General features: G+C 26.3%; 5 protein-coding genes across 5 annotated transcripts; 3 read left to right on the top strand and 2 right to left on the bottom strand.

The window, feature by feature from the left end:
- Positions 1 to 1,558: 1,558 nt before the first annotated feature.
- LOC128953984 (uncharacterized) lies at positions 1,559 to 2,912 on the bottom strand. Its single transcript, XM_054299537.1, has 2 exons — positions 2,716 to 2,912; positions 1,559 to 2,611 (listed from the first exon to the last, which is right to left on the bottom strand). Exon 2 carries the CDS (start codon positions 2,592 to 2,594, stop codon positions 1,575 to 1,577), a length of 1,020 nt encoding a protein of 339 aa, XP_054155512.1. The 5' UTR covers positions 2,595 to 2,611; positions 2,716 to 2,912; the 3' UTR covers positions 1,559 to 1,574.
- Positions 2,913 to 3,518: 606 nt separating this feature from the next.
- LOC128954048 (uncharacterized) lies at positions 3,519 to 4,601 on the top strand. Its single transcript, XM_054299611.1, has one exon. It carries the CDS (start codon positions 3,519 to 3,521, stop codon positions 4,599 to 4,601), a length of 1,083 nt encoding a protein of 360 aa, XP_054155586.1.
- Positions 4,602 to 5,706: 1,105 nt separating this feature from the next.
- LOC128954047 (uncharacterized) lies at positions 5,707 to 8,828 on the top strand. The gene is made up of 3 exons (XM_054299610.1): positions 5,707 to 6,768; positions 8,236 to 8,459; positions 8,520 to 8,828. The coding sequence occupies exons 1-3, from the start codon at positions 5,712 to 5,714 to the stop codon at positions 8,826 to 8,828; spliced, it is 1,590 nt and encodes a 529-aa protein (XP_054155585.1). The 5' UTR covers positions 5,707 to 5,711.
- A 594-nt stretch (positions 8,829 to 9,422) lies between these two features.
- Positions 9,423 to 9,932, top strand: LOC128954045 (diamine acetyltransferase 1-like). Its single transcript, XM_054299609.1, has one exon. It carries the CDS (start codon positions 9,423 to 9,425, stop codon positions 9,930 to 9,932), a length of 510 nt encoding a protein of 169 aa, XP_054155584.1.
- Positions 9,933 to 15,452: 5,520 nt separating this feature from the next.
- Positions 15,453 to 17,284, bottom strand: LOC128953915 (TLC domain-containing protein 2-like). The gene is made up of 5 exons (XM_054299452.1): positions 17,039 to 17,284; positions 16,533 to 16,615; positions 16,339 to 16,421; positions 16,011 to 16,182; positions 15,453 to 15,863 (listed from the first exon to the last, which is right to left on the bottom strand). Exons 1-5 carry the CDS (start codon positions 17,281 to 17,283, stop codon positions 15,535 to 15,537), a joined length of 912 nt encoding a protein of 303 aa, XP_054155427.1. The 5' UTR covers position 17,284; the 3' UTR covers positions 15,453 to 15,534.
- Positions 17,285 to 19,544: the final 2,260 nt, after the last annotated feature.

Genomic DNA, 19,544 nt, shown 5'->3' with positions numbered 1-19,544 from the left:
AACCAAGCAAAAGTAATCATTGTTATCAATATAATTTTTTAAACATGATAAATTTATTAAATTTTTTACATGAATTATGTGCAATATTTTATTTACAACTTAAATGACTACTGTTTAATGATTAAAAATTTAATTTTAATTATTTATTTTTTTGATTTTTATGATCAAATGAGATTTTATTCAATATAAGTACAATAGTTAAAGTTAAACAAAAATAAAAATTTCATAAATTTTAATATTTTTATGAGATATAATTTTTATATTTCATGAAATGTAATAATAAAAAAAATATTAATATTGGTATTAAAGTTAATTAAAATTTAAATTGTTAATAAAGTTATTTTAAGTATTACTGATGAGTATTTAAGTAATACTTACCGATGATTATTAGAATTTAGTACATTAGTAAATAATTTATAATTTTATTTAAAAAATAACATAATTTAGGTTTAGTTTTTTTTCTAAACATAAACAGTGTGTTTTAATTTTAGTTAACTGGTAACTGTGCCAAACTATCGGTTGATAGAAATTTATTAAACACATATGAGTACCAATGTTAGCGGTCAGGTCGGTGGCGGCGGTCTTAAGTTTACCGTAGATACCGGTGGTAACCTTATTGATAGCACACCAGCGCCAAAAGAGGCCCGACCGCGTTTCACGGACAGCATGTTTGGCTACCGCTGCCATCAGCTGTTTAGGCAAACCTTTTTGGCAATCTTCTGGCCGCACATATAGGTTGCGAATCCAGAAGCCGGTGGCATTCCTTTGCGATTATGATCGGCAATAAAATATGTAACCAATCGACTGTCTACTGTCCACATTGTCGGCAATAAATACGTGACACAATTGTCTATTCAATCCATTGTCAATCATATCTTGTTCGCTGACCACATCTCTAACCATATTAACCTCTTTAGTAAACTTGTGGAACAATTGGCATAAAATACGTCTGTCCTCTTTGGTCGCCTTTCTGTTGCGAGACATTGATGGCCATCCGAGTCACTTGTATCAACTAATTGTTTCAATTGATCGCCAATAAGCCAATACATGTGAACGCCGTCACTATCTGTCAGATCTTTACCACCCAAACGCTTGAGAAACAATAGTAAGCTTTCATTGTTTGACATACAATCCCATTCAATACTATTAACAGACAATTGAATGGCTTCTTTAGCCAACTCTCTCATCAGTGTCCGACCCAAACCACATCTTCTATTCTATGAAATGACTTATTCATGCGAATTGCTATCTAAAAAAACTATAGACAATAATTTAGTGATAATATTTGATTAATTGTTTTATTTAATTTATTTTTTTTTAAAAAATATTTTTAATTTTTTTACATAGTAGTAAATTTTTATAATATCTATTAAATATTTTTTTAATAATTAAAACTATCTACTTAATTAATGCCAATGTACTAAAAAATAAATTATTTACGAACATAACTGTATTAATATAATTAATCAATTTATTAAAAAAATTTATTAAAATTATTTAATTTATAATTTAGCAAAAATGAAAAAATCTTTAGTTTTTATTTATTTAGCAAACACTGTATTTTTAGTGTTTAGTTAAGTGGCTAACTGTGCCAAACTGTCGGCCGACATACTAAACAAATTAAGGCCAATGTTAGCGGTCAAGTCGTTGGCCTCCAATTTGTTGTATAGACTGGTGGCAACCGCATCGCTAACACATCCGCGCCAATAAAGATGCGATCGCGACTCACTGATAGCACGTTTGGCCACCGCTGCCATTAGATGTTGGGCCAAACCTTTTTGCCGGTACTCTGGCCGCACATATAAGTTGCGAATCCAGAAGCCGGTGCCATTCCATGGCGAGTATGCTCGACAATAAAATATGTATCCAATCGGCTGTCCACTGTCTACACTGTCGGCAATAAACACTTGAAACAATTGTCTACTATCGCACCCATTACTCAATCCATTATCAATCAGGTCTTGTTCGCTGACAACATCTCTAATCATATTAACCTCTTTAGTGAACTCTTGTGTCAATTGGCGTAAAACACAACTGTCCTCTTTGGTTGCCTCTCTAATAATAGTTGTCAGACATTGATGGCCATCCGAGTCACATGTATTAACTAATTGTTTTAGTTTATCACCCTTAAGACTATACATATGAATGCCATCAATATCTGCCAGATCTTTACCACCCAAACGCTTATAAAACAATATTGAGCTCTCATTGTTTGACATACAATCCCATTCAATACTGCCAACAGACAACTGTATGGCTTCTTTAGCCAACTCTCTCATGAGTGTCCGACCCAAACCACATCCTCTATACTCTTCACGGACATACAGTTCCTCCATTTGAATGACTTTTCCATTAAATGCAGAATATGTCATAAAATAGATGATATAACCGACGAGTTGTTGTTTACTATCAGTACTTTGGGCTACCAGTGCCTGAAACAGTTGTTTCGATGGCTGATCACTGAATCCTTGTTCTTCGAGCTGTTCCACCGGATAAACCAAAACTGTGTTCAATTTGTGATATGCAGCCAATCCTTGTATTAGTTGTCTTAATATCGGACAATCATCTTTAACCGCTTTCCTTATAGTAAACATATTTTTGTATGATTTTTCTTATAAACATTTAATAAATAATAAATAAATATTGTGTTAATTTAATTTATTTTATATAGAGTATGTTTTTAATAATAATAAAAATATTTTATTAAAGTTTTACCTTTATTTATTTTTGTATTTTATTATTGGTAATTAATTTTACATTAGTTTACTATAAATTTATTAATGTTTAAACTAATCTTAATTATTTTACTAAAGTAAATAAAAATAAAAATGAACTTTCAAATAATAAATGTAATAATTATTCAATAAAATTGAAAAATTAATACAAATTAATATACTTATGGCAATTCATAGATATGATATATAATACTGAATATATACTACATTTATATATATATATTTATACCGATTTATATATAGTATAATATATGATAAACATTTAGAATCTATAATTTATATTTGATAACATAAAACATTTTATAAACGTAATGAACAGTAGTTTTATTTTTATCGATATTTAATAGTGATTTAGTAATAGTATAGCAATACTAACAATATTACCTGCAATACTAACTGTATTAACAATAGTAATATTATATATATAAAATGATTTATTGCATTACTAATAATATTATATACAGTTTTTTTCTATAATAAATTTAAGTATTATTTACAAAGTATTAATAAATTATGAAATTAAATCAATATTGTATTTATCAAGGTTATAATACACATGTAATATTTTTAAAATATGCTGCAATCAATCAAAAGTAGCTATTATATCAATATTATATTTTATCATTGGTAACATTTTTTAAAAACTAAATAACATATAATAATATATTTTAACTTAAATAACTACTATTTAATGATTAAAAAAATCTAAAACAATCATTTAGTTAATAGTATTTTTTAATTAATTCCAAATTATTATAATTTTATTATAAAATCACTAAAATAATGTTTATTATACGTGAAGCCAATAAATCAGACATCTCTCAGTTGAGACAACTATTTGAATGCTCAGACAGTGATCACAGATCGCATGTCAGCCGTACTGTTGTTGTCAGTGATGAACAGTTAGAAAACAATGGGTTCAGTAATGACAACACCAATAAATGGCAATTTCGGACACTAGTAGCTCAACTCAATGATAATAATAGCGACTATTATAGACAACATTCACTAATTGGTTACGTTATCTATTCAAATGGTTATTCAATGAGTAGAGGCAAAAGCATTTTGATAGAGGATCTCTATGTGCTGGATGAGTATACTAACAAATTAGATACAGGTGCTAGTGATGGAGGTGGTGTGGGTCAGGCATTTTTGTCGGCAGTGGCTAAACATGCGGTTACAAGCGGTATCACATGCATGGAGTTGAGCTGTTTCGGTTGGGACGACCACTTGATATCGCTATTCAAGTCTTTAGGCATCATTGACGAGACAATAGAGATGTCATATCATCGGTTTGGTATTACTGGCGAACCAATGAAACAATTAGCTAATAGTGTGATTGATAATAATGGTGATAATGAAAAATTTAAATCTACATTCACTGTACAAAATGCAACAGTAGAGGACAGGTATGCGATACGAGATTTGTTCAAAAAGTTTGCTGAGTTTAATAATAGAGATCCCGAAACTGTCGTAAGTGTGGAACAGATAGATAGGGATGGTTTTGGTGAACGACAAGTATTTTGGACAGTTATCTTGAGGCACAACACCAGTAGACAAATAGTCGGGTTTGCACTTTATTATCCAACTTTCACGTCATTTAACGGCCGCGGCGTATGTATGGAGTATCTGTACGTTTGTCCAGAGTTTCGCGGTTCGGGTGCCGGTCGAGCATTGATGGCTTCGGTGGTCAATGAGTCGGCAAACAATGGTCAATGCAATTACTTTCGGTGGGGATGTTTCATGAGGTTTACCGATACGGTTGCTTTTTACAAGAGAATCGGTGCAATCGATTGGACGGAAACAAAAAATGTACACAACTTTGTTATTTACGACAACGATTTGATTCAATTATCGCAATTGTAATCATTATTTTAAAAATTAAAGTTTTAATTGAATTTATATTACTTATGTTTTTAATAATAATAATTTTATTCAAATTGTAAATAGTTTTTTACCTTTTTATTTATTTTTTAATTTTATTATATGAAGTTTATTGTACAGTAGTTTATCATATTGTACTTTATTTACGTTACACTGTTTCACCTAATTATTTCAAAGTATTTCAAAGTATTTCAAAGTATTTCAAAGTATTTCAAAGTATTTCAAAACTATTTCAAAGTATTTCAAAACTATTTCAATAGTAAACGTATTTATTTTCGAGTGAACGTATATTTCATTGTGAACACAGATATTTCAAAAGTAAACTTATTTATTTAAATACTCAAAACTATGTTTTATTATAATACATTTAATACTTATTAATAGTGTTGGTAATTTTCGATTGACCTAATTGCGTGAAATTGCGTGAAATTGCTTGAAAATGCGCGCAAGAGGGAATGTATAAAAATTAACTTTGACAACATTAAAAATTTGATTTACTATAGATTAAGATAATTTACTAATTTATTATTATTTTTACATGGTTTTTAGATGGCTACATTTTATGATAAAATAAATAAAATTAATTTATGTTTTTATTCATATTGCTTTACCATTTAAATTTTGTAAATTTTTGAGTATTGAAATAAATAAGTTTACTTTTGAAATATCTGTGTTCACAATGAAATAGATACGTTCACTATTGAAATATATTTATTCAGTGTGAAATCTAAATATACAGTAAGTTAGTTAATTAAATCAATATATAATTTTATTTATTTTTTCTGTATTATTTATCAAGGTCATAATATACATGTATGATATTATTAGATTTTAAAAAATATTAAATTACTGTATATATGCTGTAATTAATCAAAAGTAACCATTGTCATCAATATCATTTTTTTATCATTGGGTATATTTTTAAACTTGATAAATTAATTAATTTTGTGTTTCATGAATAACATGAAATATTTTAACTTAAATAACTACTGTTTAGAGACAAATTTAAAACAAACATTTAGTTAATAGTATTATTTATAATTAAATATATTAAAAGTTATTATTATTGCATTATAAACACAAAAAAAAGTAATGTTTATTATACGTGAAGCCAACAAATCAGACATCTCTCAGTTGAGACAACTATTTGAATGCTCGGCCAGTGATCACAGATCGCATGTCAGCCGTACTGTTGTTGTCAGTGATGAACAGTTAGAAAACAATGGGTTCAGTGATGACAACACCAATAAATGGCAATTTCGGACACTAGTAGCTCAACTCAATGATAATAATAGAAGCTATGATAGACAACAACAACAACAACTAATTGGTTACATTATCTACTCCAATGGTTACACAATAATCAGAGGAAAAGGCATTTGTATAGAGGATCTCTATGTGAGGGATGAGTATACTATCAAATTAGATACAGGTGCCAGTAGTGGTGTGGGTCGGGCATTGTTATCGTCACTGGCCAAACAAGCAGTTACAAGCGATATCACATTTATGGAGTTAAATTGTTTCGGTTGGGACGACCACTTCGGGTCGATATTCAAGTCTTTAGGCATCATTGACGAGACAATAGAGATGTCGTCCCATTCGTTTGGTATGACTGGTGAACCATTGAAACAATTAGCTAATAGTGTAGTGAATAATGAAAAATTTAAATCTACATTTACTGTACAAAAAGCAATAGTAGAGGACAAGTATGCAGTAAGAGATTTGTTCAAAAAGTTTGCTGAGTTTAATAATAGAGATCCCGAAACTGTTGTAAGTGTGGAACAGATAGATAGGGATGGTTTTGGCGAACGATCAGTGTTTAGGACAGTTATCTTGAAGCACAACACCAGTGAACAGATAGTTGGTTTTGCATTATACTATCCGACGTTCACGCCGTTCAATGGCCTCGGCGTTTGTATGGAGTATCTGTATGTTTGTCCAGAGTTTCGCGGTTCGGGTTCCGGCCGAGCATTGATGGCTGCAGTGGCCAATGAGTCGGCAAACGATGGTTATTGCAATTACTTTCGGTGGGGATGTTTTATGCGAAATACCGATACCATTGCCTTTTACAAGAGGATCGGTGGTACTGATTGGACGGAAACAAAAAATATACACAACTTTTTTATTTATGGCAACAATTTGATTAAATTATCGGAATTAATATAATTAATATATTTATAATTATTGATTAAATAGATTAAATTTTATTAGTTTTTATTAATAAATATTTTGTAGTAATCTATTTTTAAGTAAACTTTACAATTGAATAGTTAATATTTTTATTATTAAATATTTCAATATTTTTTTTTTAATTTCCTAATCATATGATATCATATGCTAATAAATAAGTACTTTTATATAATACTAATACTAGTATTAATAATATAATAATATTGTACAACTTGTATTAATGTTAATAAATAATTATAAATATTTTTATTTTGATTAACGGTTTTGATAACTGTTACCAAGGTATTTAGTTTATTATTAATATTCCAACAATATTAAATAGTACACAATAATTGCAGATTAAAAATAATAAAAATTTAAATATATGCTGTTATCATATGACAACAAAATTACATTATAATACAAGTATATCATTACAAGTATATTTAAAATATATACAGTATGTATCATTATTATTGATATTTTAACAAATAATTACTATTTCTAATATACGGTAAGAAAAACTTAATACATATCATTGCACAGTCATTGCAAAATAGTATTACATTTAAAAATTTTATTGTTGCCAAAATTATAAAAACTAAGAAAAAATTGAAATAAATATTTTTCTATTTATTTTTCTGCAATTATAAATAATATATAAGTTAATATTTATTGCACATACGCTAATAATTTATAAAACGATAAATTTTTAAAAATATGAATTATATTTATTTAAAAAAAAATATTTTAAAAACTTTAGGAAAATTAATTTATATTGATAATTGATGATTGCAGCAATTTTAATAAACATTATTTGGATAACTATATTTTCAATTTTTTTTATATAATTTCTTAATTGTAATCTAAATTGTAATTTAAATTTATTTAATTTTATATTAAAAAATAAATTGGGTTTACATTTTTTTAAATATATATGTTATTATTATTATTTACTCTTAAATATAACATAACAGTTGATCACATTAGTTAACTAATGTCCTAATGATCTATCTTTCTTGGAAATCATATTTAAGTGCAAACTAGACATTAGTATAAATTGGAAAAATAAATTAATAAAAATAAATTAAAAATATAATATACAGTGTAAAGAATAATAATAATACAAATATTATCACAAATCTATTCAATACTTATTATATTTTTTCTTGCAAAATAAGTTGTCATATATATCTGTATGTAATATCTATATATTATTGGTATAACCACTTTAATATAATCAATTAATTAAAAAATTTCTATTAGTATCACATGCTATTGTATACTTTATATATCTACATGTGATAAGATTTGTTTTTATTAATACTTATTTTTTATTTTATTGATTAATTCTCCTATTAATATCATGTCTGGTGTCAATTAATTATTATATATATAATGTGTAATGTATAATTTGATATAAAGTATTGTAACCTTAAATTTACAGTAATTAATAAGACAATCACTGAACAAACAATGTCATCGGCGTCTTCGTCACCATTTATCATAAGACCGGGTGTTAAAAGTGATTGTCCATCAATACGGGCAATGATTGTCTCACTGATGGACCACATAAAGGTTGACAGCAATGAAATGCCGGTACAAAGTGTCGAACAACTTGAAGAATATGGATTCTGTGATCAATTAGACAAACGAAAGTTTTATACGCTTGTAGTCCAACAACAACAACAACAACCCAACGATAGTCAACAACAACAACAACACCAACAGTTGATAGGTATGGCACTGTATATACCCCACTTTTCTCCCTGTTTGGGTAAGGGTATCAGTTTGATAGACTTGATTGTCGATGAAAAACATCGTCGATCCGGTATAGGCCGGGCACTGATGGAAACATTGGCCAAATATGCCGTCCGGGAGAACTGGGAATATATATATTGGAATTGTGTGGCCAGTGATGTCAAGGCCATGACTTTCTATAAGAGTTTGGGTGCCAAAGATTTTAGCGAAACCTATGGTTTTCATTGGCTAGCATTACGCGGTGATGATCTTAAACAATTGGCAGACAATAAGCAATAAATTTTTTTAAATCAATCAATTTATGTATAATTATGAAGTTTTATAATAAAATATAGAATTTATCATTTAGTTTGATATAAATTTATATATATTTTTTTGATAGCTTATAAAGTACATTATGAATGATAACAGTAGTTTACATGTGTTAACACACACACACATTACTGTAAGGTTAGTTGAATACATTATTTATCATTAAATACTGAAATAGTTAACTATTAATATAGTTAACTTAAATAAAAAAAATTAAAAATTAATTAATCTATATAATTATGAATTTATAAGTAATAAATACAGTATTTATCATTTATTTAAAAATGTTTATTTTTATAGCTGATAATAGTATGACAACATGTGTTACACAATTTCAAGTTCAGTGCAATAATTCAATTATCATATTAAAGATATATAAACTTAGATAAACTTTTCCATTAAATACATATCTTAAATAGTACTAAAATATTAATACTGTATAATAGTTAATAATTTTATAATTTAAAAAAAATTCTTATCAATAAAAATTAAAGTTAATGTTATAATAAATATAACTATTTAGATATAAATAATTTTAAAGAATATATTTTTTTAAACACAATGTTTACTATAAGACATGGTATGCTAGAAGACTGTCCCGCTGTACAGCAATTGATTCATGAGTTAACTGTATATCAGGACATGGATGTGGATCGGGTGCCCAGAGTAAGCCAACTACAAGAAGACGGGTTTAGCGATCAGCTACACAAACGCTTGTTTCGTTTAATTGTGGCACAAGTAGCTGATAATAAACTAATTGGTTTTGTGCTATACTATCCTAAGTATGCCACGTGCTCGGGTAGGACAGTCTGGATGGATGCACTTTATGTTCAGCCCGACTACAGAAGCGCTGGCGTCGGACGTGCATTAATGGCTGCAATGGCCAGAGATGCCATCCAATTGTCGTGTATACGCATGGAATGGGACTGTTTGATGGCCAACAAGAGTGCCATAGACTACTATAAACGTATGGGTGCTACTGATGCTACCAGTAGTGACCAATTTGTTATAATGAGACTTAATTGTCAACTAATGAAACAGTTAGCAACAAAAGAGTCCGGTTCTCAATAGACTAAACTAATCTTATATATTATGTGACAAATGTTTTATTAGTTTAGTATTTTTCAATTATTTTAATCTAATTTTTATGTCTCATAACAAACAATCAATTAGTCAAACATATCAATAAACCAATCCCTATATGTTATCAGTGATTAGCAAATAATTTATAGATTTTTATTAAGTAATAAATTGAAATCAATTTTAATTCAAACAATAAATGATATTTTATTTTTAACTATTACAGTAATTTTCATAAAAACATATTATTAATTATTATAAAATACTAAATAGTTTGTAATACCTGTACTTAAAAAACTAAAAGATTATATTTAAAACTGTCATGTCTGCCTAATTGCTATAGCAACAGTAAACAAGTAGTTACTGTAGTGCAAGTGGTTTAATAGGTGTATATCAGTGATTAACATTAAGTGGTATCATGATAACTTTTTTGATAAATGTAATAACGTTATTAATGTTCAAAATTATTCATAGATAACAATAGATATCATGGTACATTTCATAAATTATAATAATAATTAAAAAATTCCTATATATAATGTTAATCAGTGTTACACTGATACACTGTATATAGTACTTGTTTATTGTTGCTATAGCAATAGGTAGACATGACAGTTTTAATTATAATCTAAAAATAATTTTTTTTAAATATTTTATTAACATTTAATATTAGTTGTATTACAGACTTTATAATTAATAATAATTATTAAGTAATAGTTAATGTTCTATTTTACAACTAATAATAATTATAATTATAAATTATCATTCATTATAAATTATTATTAATCATATAATAACATTAAAACAATGGTTTAAAGCACTGGTCTATATATATTGTATTTGACTATCAGTGCTAATAGTGCTGATAAAATAATAATATTTAATTGAGTACCGAAACACTACTGTCCAAAAAAATAAATAAAATAAAATCAACACCAGATAATTGTTGCTATTAAATGATCTAAATAAACATTAGTTTATAAACAATTTTTATTACTTTTAATTTAATTTCTTAAGATTATTGATGAGATTATATAAATATTTATTAGAAAGTAAACAGTATTTGTATAAAAATGTTAAATTAAACAAATAAAATATTAATAAAAAATTATGATATTTACTAATTTAAATCTAAAATTTTAGTTACATTTTAATTATTTTTATGAGATTTCAATTATAAAACTTTGAATGATTATATATAATAAGATATTGAAGATATTTCTCCGCCCTGATTTACCGAAATTGTACCCAAACGGTGATTAGTACTTTCACCAGGACTCGGCACCCAGTCATGTGGCCAAAAAGACATTGAATTTTATTGGGAAAAAATGTACCATTTATTGCAACACCGAATCGTAGGTTCCGTCAACTCTATTATAATAAAGGTCTTCATATTAAAAATTTTCGCTAATTAAATCCATTATATAAAAAATTATTAAGATTTGAATTTGTATTCACTTTATTTTTCTTAGCTTTTTATTTATGATAATTAAATCTTTATTATTATATATATCTAGATAACACTATTAATATCTGAATTATTTTTTTTTAAATAAGTATATTTAATAATTATTAAAAATAATTTATTTTTATTAATAGTGTCGGTAGATCTATAGACTCTCTCTCTCTCTCTCTCTCTCTCTCTCTCTCTCTCTAACTCTCTCTATAAATACTGTATTTTTCTCACGTTATGTATCGCATTATTGTTTTTGTAATCGTATAATAAACGTTATAATTTAACGCTAGATATGCGCGTTTTGATTACCGTAAATATCGGTCACTATTGGTCGACATTAAGTGGCGTAGTCGACACAGATAACCTACGCAACCATTAATCACTTATTGTATTGTTACAATGCCGGTCGCCTACAACACCCGAAGCCGAGGTCGCAATCCTCGCACACATACGACACGTGTTCGCAATCGTCGTCATATTACAGTTCCGCAGAGCACCGATCAATCCGAGCAACCGACGGGCCGTATTGTCGGTATGGTATGCGAAAATATAGCGGACCCGACGCAAACATCATTATAGAGGAGTGGCTCCGCATGTTTTTGCTCCTTACTATCGATGCCGACAGCGATAGAGAAAGACTCAAAGCTCTCGCCAGAAATTTCTCGGGTGAAGCCTTGTCCTGGATGGCCGAAGAAGTGAAACCCGATTGATAAACAATGACATGGGATCGCTGCCGCAATTTAATAATCACACGGTTGAGTCGTCAGTCAACAAACCCTTGATTAAGGCCACCCGACGCACACTAAACAAGATTGAGACCGTAACCATGTAATACAACGATATGCGTCGACTTATAAAATCGGCCGGTCTTAAGGACGCCAACAAACGGTATGCCCGATAGCTATCGGCAACTATTAGAAGATTATTGGGAGACTCAAAACTACCGCCGATGGTTTAAGGTCGCTTTGGTTATTGAATCGTCGAAGTCGAGGTGCTATGGACAGCAGTCAAATGCACGTGAAAATGTAGTGACCGGGCGATTTTTGCTACGTCGAACGCGCCGGCAATCGTGATTTGCCACTCGGCGCCCGAGGAGTGGCCGAAGATCGTAGTTCGCTTCGTCTGGACGTTGTGTTCGGCTACGGCGGCCGAGGAAGTCATCGACCAATTCGTAAAAGCGGACTTACCATTCGTTTTTACCGAAATTCGGTCGAACGAAGCTTTCGAGTGGCTATCAAAGCCCGAAGACTCGGCCATTTAGATGACGACCGCTTTACAAGACGTTGAGGGGGCCTATTATCGGTGGTCAGACGCTTGAAATGTCGGGGAACTGTCGGCCGATCTATAGATGTCTCTCTCTCTCTCTATAAATACTGTATTTTTCTCACGTTTTGTATCTCATTATCTTTTTTGTAAGCGTATAATAAACGTTATATTTTAACGTTAAATATACGCGTTTTGATTACCGTAAATATCGGTCACTATTGGTCGACAATAATATTGTAGTCGTTATCGTGGATTATTATCATTACAACCCCAATCAGCYATCAGCTAATTGAACGATAAAACAATAAATGTAATTTWAAAAAATAATTTTATTTAGTTAATTAATATTTTAATTGTTTCCATTTTAGAAATAGGAGAGAAAGTGAGAGTGAGTGGGGTAGGGGTAAGAGGGTGTAGAAAATTTTGGAGTAACTTTTAAACAGTTATAGACAATTAATTCTGTAAAATATATTTAAGAATATTATATCGACAATATATTATTTAGATAATTGATCTGAAAAAATTGATGGGCTTCTCAACAAAAAAAAATAATAATGTATTTTAACTAATTTTATATACAGTATTAAAATATAACATTATTTATATAAATCACATAATTATTAAATATAAACAAATTTGATACTGGTTTTTTTTTATAAAAAAAATGTCAATCAATTTTTATACTATGGCACAAAATTTACTGACATTTTATAGTATTATTATTTATTTATTTTGATGAAGATGACCATCAATTTTTTTTGTGATCAATTATTTAAATAATATAATTACTGTACTTATATACTGTATATAATAAAAACTTTGTGTACCCTTTGTACCAAAATATTTGTACCAAAATATGTGTCCACAAAATATCAAAACACCAATTTTAGAAAAAAAAAATTTCTCTTAAAAAATATAGTTATTTAAAAATCTTTAATAATCACTGCATTTAATATTAGTTGTATTTTGTGTAGCATTTACTAGTGATTTGAGCTGAATATTACTGTTGCGCTTATATACTGTAAATGGCTTTTAGTTTGTAAAAAAAATTCACCATGTACCATCATCTAAGGGGCCATAAAGTGTTCACAAAACTTTTTTTTGCAAACTGACCTGGGAGCATATATCCTAATGATGAAATAACTATTAACTTTAATATTATATTTATTATTTTGTAATATTATTTGGATTAAACTCATATAATAGAAAACAGTCATTTAAGTGTTGATAATTTATAAATTGTTGTAATTTTTATATTAATATATATACAGTATTTGATAATAATATAAATAATTTTTATTGTAATTATAACATTATATAAAAAACAATGTTTTGTCACAGTTTATAGAAAGACATGTTTACTATACGACAAGGTATGTTAAGACAACTGTCCCGTTGAATAGCAAATGAGACTATTTGTTTGCTATAAATTAGTCTTAATTGCTAATTAATCAAACAGTTAGCAAAATCGTCCGGTTATTGAATAGACTAAACCAATCGATTTATATAATAAAGAATAATAATTGATTTTTTATTAATAAACTACAATATAAAGTAATTTAAGTGATAAAAATAATTATTTTATTTGAGTTACGAAAAAACATAAATGTTTGTACTAAATGTTTTTAAAATGTTTTTAATTCAATTGTTATAAACACAACAAAAACAATTTTTATATTTAAACAAGATTTATATTAAACAATAAATTCAACTCAATTTTTTTAATTCAGACAATAAATGATATTTTATTTAATTTTTTAAATAGTTTTATATTGTATATTAAGAAAAATTTTCATTTATTTATTTAAAGTCTATCATTTTAAGTGCACTCGACTTATTTACAGATAATTTATTTAAAAAAAACATTTACCGGTAAATATTACATTATTTTGTATATATTTATTATATTATTATTATATAATAATCAAATGTCTATTTATTTAATTACTGTATATAGAATATTATATGTTAGTATATATGATATATATATATATATATAAATTAAAGATATTTAAATTATTGTATATAAACAAATATTTAATTAGATATCAAACTAAATCTACATAATTTATTATAATCAAAATTATATAACAAAAAATATAACAAAATTTTTTGTACATAATATAAATACTGTATTTTGAATACAAAAAAAATGAGTTTTCTTAATATTAAAAAATAATAAATATATTATTTATATTACTTGTCAACAAAAAAAATCATCAGCGATTATGAGTATTGCTATTAAATTGGAAAAATCGATTTTCATATCAAAAATCATTACATGTTTTTTTTGTTAAAATTATACAGAAAAATATTATTGATTTTTTTCAAAATAATTATTTGATCTCGATTTGATCATTAAATATTTAATTAATTAATAAAACTTAGTAGAGATTATTGAATAAATAATGCAATTTAAATGGTATCATATTTGTTGTGTCTTATCTAAATTAAATATTATCACATAATTAATAATTATTAAATTTTGTTATGATTTAATTTTTTTTTTAAATACTGTATAATACTAATCAGTGATTAGTAATTGTATTATCAATTACAGTATTATTATTAATAATAATATAATTCTGCAAAATGACTAATTATTTGCATTAAATTATATTACCATTGAATTAGAGATTACATAATCTGAAAGTTAATACCTAATATAATTCAATGTAAGTCAATAATACCTATAATAACATAATATATTATTATCATTATTATCGTATATTATTGTATAATCGCATATTATAAATATAATACTAATTAAAAAAATTCAGGGAACAGGTAGTTTGAATGGTTGGCCACAACAACGACAACAACAACACACATAACAATAATTTCTTCGTTTTTTTTTGTTTGGTTTGTTTGTTAAGAATTTTTTTCATTCGTCGACTTTGAGAATCCATTACTTTGTTCCAGTGTTTGGCCACTTTTACGGCCGCCGCCACCGAGTAGTGCCTGTTCAGCACCAGCGTTGGCCGACTCATTATTGATGCCGTTTCTCTGTAAGTCGCGGCGATTATCGGCCCCGAAGTCCGACTGATAGATTCGGACGAACAAGACGTAAGTCATGGTACAGATGCCGATCAATGAAGTAAAAGCAATTGTTTTGGCAATGATTGGCACTTTCGGCAGTACCCATATTAGGGTAGTCCAGAGCCATGCAAGACATGCCACCCGAACTATGATGAATAGGACTGGTATACAAAAAAATAGCAAAACAATAACCAAAAACAAAATTTTTAAAAATATGTTATCATTTTTGTCAATTATGATATATTGATATATATACTGTATATACAGTATAACACTCATGACTATGTCTACTAATATTAATACTATACCTAGATTTGTATAACAATTGACTTTATAGACAAGTGATGACTTGGGAGTGTCCGATAGGAGAAGCAATTGCCGGAAGTGTAGAAATATATTGCTTATCTCAATAAGCAGTGCAATAGTAGCGTAACCGCAGTACTTGTATTGCGTGACCGTTAATAGGAAACACGAGATTATCTATAAATAGTAAATTTATATATATATTCAATATATTATTATATAGAAAAAATCAATTATTAAAATAAAAATAGTATGACTGCATTGATAACTGTCTGCCTGTGAAGGGTATGGATGTCTGGATACCAGTGCTAATCATACAGTAGATATTATTACCAGAATATGGTGCACAAGTAGCTCTTTGGTCCCCTTGTATTGCAAATGAGTGATCATCTCAATCAGGTCATAGACAAAGTAGCCTTTTTTATTTAAAAAAAAATACAATTAATATAGAAATAAAAAACTAACATAAAAATAATCTAAACTAATGATAATAATAATAATAATTGATTTTTTATTATCATTAATACCCAGTGATATTGAAGTGAGTATATAAGCCCCTTCCAGATAGCAATCGATTACATCCACCAAAAGTGACGGCATATATAATGCACTGCAATAGACATACAAACAAAATTATTGTATAATTATAGTTAATTATTAGAAGTAATGACTATTCATATAAAATAATAATATACAGTATTGTACTATAATATACAGTACATTACAGTATATACTAATTAAAGAATATTCTTTATGTTTTAATTTAAAACAATAGCAATTTATTTCTATATACTGAATATTATTCATCTAATTTATATTGTATAAAATCGATAATTAGTACTACTATATCAATACTAATAATAATTAATTAATTATAAATTTCTAAAAAAATAGTTTACTATAACTTATATTTGTATGATTACTAATTGAACTTATTTTTTTACCTGTAATATAAATAAATTTCAATACAAATACAATAAATCAAATAAATAATAGATTTTTTTTAGTGACCACCCGATTATTGACTACTGACCACATAAGAGACCCGATTCCGGTGACCATTGAATGAACAAATGAGATGAAAAAGTTTCTCCATTTCCATCTTTTGTAGACAACTTTGGCTGAAGTGATGGCACAGGTCGTGGCCAACGGCTGTTGACGCATACATGACGGATACCATTGCGGACACAACTCGAACATCTGGTTAATGGCCATTATGGCCGCGGCCGAGAAAACGGCTATTACCGAACCGTACAGCACTTGGAGGAAGTCAAACATGGCTTTTAATAATTATTATTATGTTAATTAACCAATACTTGTATATAATATACAGTATATAAATTATAAGATATTTTTTATAAGTTAGAATAAATTAACCAATTTTTAGTTTTTTAAATATAAATTTATAATATCACAGTTTTTTTTTTAAAAATGCTAATAATATTAATAGTATATTCCAGTATATAGATAGCAATTATATCAGATTATAAAGGAAATAATTATAATTATTATAATATTTTACAACAACAACACAAATAAATAAATAATTAATTAATAATTACTTGAGATTATTATAATTTTAATACTAAATGGCACTAAATTAATAATACTGTAAATCTTTTTATTAAATCGATTGCTTATCAACAATAATAGGTATTAATATCATTATTATTAATAATATTCTGATAATATTCTTATATTATAATTTGGATAAACATATTCATTGAACATTAAAAAAATTATAACATAATACTGTATTATTTCAAATACCATAAACACACATACATTACTTATAGTAAAAATAAAAATTATTAGCACATATAAATTATGTAATATATTATCGATAAGATAGTATAATGAGATTATTTATATATATATATACAAAAAAATGATGATAATAATACTGATAATTATATTTTTAATAGATTATCAAAACATGTTTTTATTATTTAATAAAATTTTCTTTTACATTGTATGGCATAAAATATTTTGGTATTTAAATTTTAGACGATAGCACTGTTGTTATTACATTACATTAATGTTTGCAAATATAGTAGCAGTCAGTTCAGTATTATTATTATTATTACACATTTAATACAGTGTGTGTGTGTGTAATACCGTTTGCACTGACAATCAGTGTTGGCAGAGACTAAATGTTTGTATAATACAAAACGTATTATACAATGTAAAATAAATGATTAATTTGGCTTACAAAAATTTAGCCCCACATACTGCTAAAAGCATTGATATAAGCAAAGTAACCCATATTTTATAATAAATATAGATTTAATATTATTTTTTATTGAATTTAATTTTTTAGTTTAAATTATTTCATTATTATTATTACTTAGAAACAACGATAATAGTAATAATAATAATAATAATGTATTTTCTAGCAATTATATTTTTACTAAATATTTTTTTTTATAAATTTTTCAAGATAGTAGATAAATTAGTTTTTAAATTTGTATAATACATTGTATTATATAAAGTCAAAATTCAAAACCTTGTATTTTCCCAACCCTGCTCACAATATACTGCATATAAAATGTTATATATTTTATACATTAGAGAAACTACTGTATTATTTGTGACAAAAATTACGGCAAATACTGTAAAAATAATTTAGAAAAAGTACTGTATTATTAAAAAATATAATATTTATATTTTTTTTAATTTGCAATTATTTCTCTTTTGGAAACTATTTTTTAAATATATTTTTTAATTTTTTAGATTTAAACTAAAAATAAAGATATTTATATATATATAGCTATTTTTTTTAATGAAAACTAATATTTTTTTCAATAATTTACTATATTATTAATGACAAATAAATAGGTATAATTAAATTTGTACCCTATTATTATAATATTTATTTTTTTAATCATATTTATACACTATTATACAGTAAACTTATTTTGTGTGTTTAAATAAATTATTGATTTTAAAGACAAAAATACAATTTTATATTTTAGTTTTATACAAAATAATCAATATTTTTTCCATTTTAACATTAATATTGCTTACCATATCATTAACAATTAAAGTCATAGTGAAATATAAATATATAAAAAGTATGACTAATAATCATTAAGATATAAATTAAATAATATTATAAATTTTATAAATATAATTTATGCTAATAGTTATGTCAATCGTATTTTATATATTATAAATATTTTTATTGATTAATAAAAATTATTATGAAATTAATATAATTGTATTTGAATAATAAACTTTTTTTTTAGTTTAACTATAAATTACATAGTAGAAATTAAATTTTATTATATTAATGTTTTATATCAAATATTGATATAAAAAAAAGTTTAATAACCTTTTTCTATTAAATGTAAACTTTTAATAAGTATTTATTAATTGATTATTTTATATATATATATAATTTATATTAATATATAATTTGCATAAAACTGGCTTAAAAAAGACATAGATTAAAATTTAATACTATTTAGTACTAAAATACTATTATAATTGTATAATGTTTGCTAAAAATTTGACAAATTTTTTAATAATAATAATAT

The sequence above is a fragment of the Oppia nitens genome, unplaced genomic scaffold (genome assembly GCF_028296485.1).
Source record: "Oppia nitens isolate AA-2021 unplaced genomic scaffold, nextdenovo-longstitch-racon4-pilon3 scaffold24_pilon_pilon_pilon, whole genome shotgun sequence".
In the NCBI taxonomy this organism is placed as follows: Eukaryota; Metazoa; Arthropoda; class Arachnida; order Sarcoptiformes; family Oppiidae; genus Oppia; species Oppia nitens.
This window is presented reverse-complemented; position numbering and strand designations above follow the sequence as displayed.

Coding starts and splice junctions, on each gene's coding strand:
- LOC128953984 (XM_054299537.1), bottom strand. CDS start 2,594: ATGTTTACTATAAGGAAAGCGGTTAAAGATGATTGTCCGATATTAAGA.
- LOC128954048 (XM_054299611.1), top strand. CDS start 3,519: ATGTTTATTATACGTGAAGCCAATAAATCAGACATCTCTCAGTTGAGA.
- LOC128954047 (XM_054299610.1), top strand. CDS start 5,712: ATGTTTATTATACGTGAAGCCAACAAATCAGACATCTCTCAGTTGAGA. Junction 6,769..8,235: donor TGGCAACAATTTGATTAAAT/TATCGGAATTAA, acceptor TTAAATTTACAG/TAATTAATAAGACAATCACT. Junction 8,460..8,519: donor AACGAAAGTTTTATACGCTT/GTAGTCCAACAA, acceptor CAACACCAACAG/TTGATAGGTATGGCACTGTA.
- LOC128954045 (XM_054299609.1), top strand. CDS start 9,423: ATGTTTACTATAAGACATGGTATGCTAGAAGACTGTCCCGCTGTACAG.
- LOC128953915 (XM_054299452.1), bottom strand. CDS start 17,283: ATGTTTGACTTCCTCCAAGTGCTGTACGGTTCGGTAATAGCCGTTTTC. Junction 16,616..17,038: donor GGAATCGGGTCTCTTATGTG/GTCAGTAGTCAA, acceptor TGTCTATTGCAG/TGCATTATATATGCCGTCAC. Junction 15,864..16,010: donor CAATTGTTATACAAATCTAG/GTATAGTATTAA, acceptor TTTGTATACCAG/TCCTATTCATCATAGTTCGG.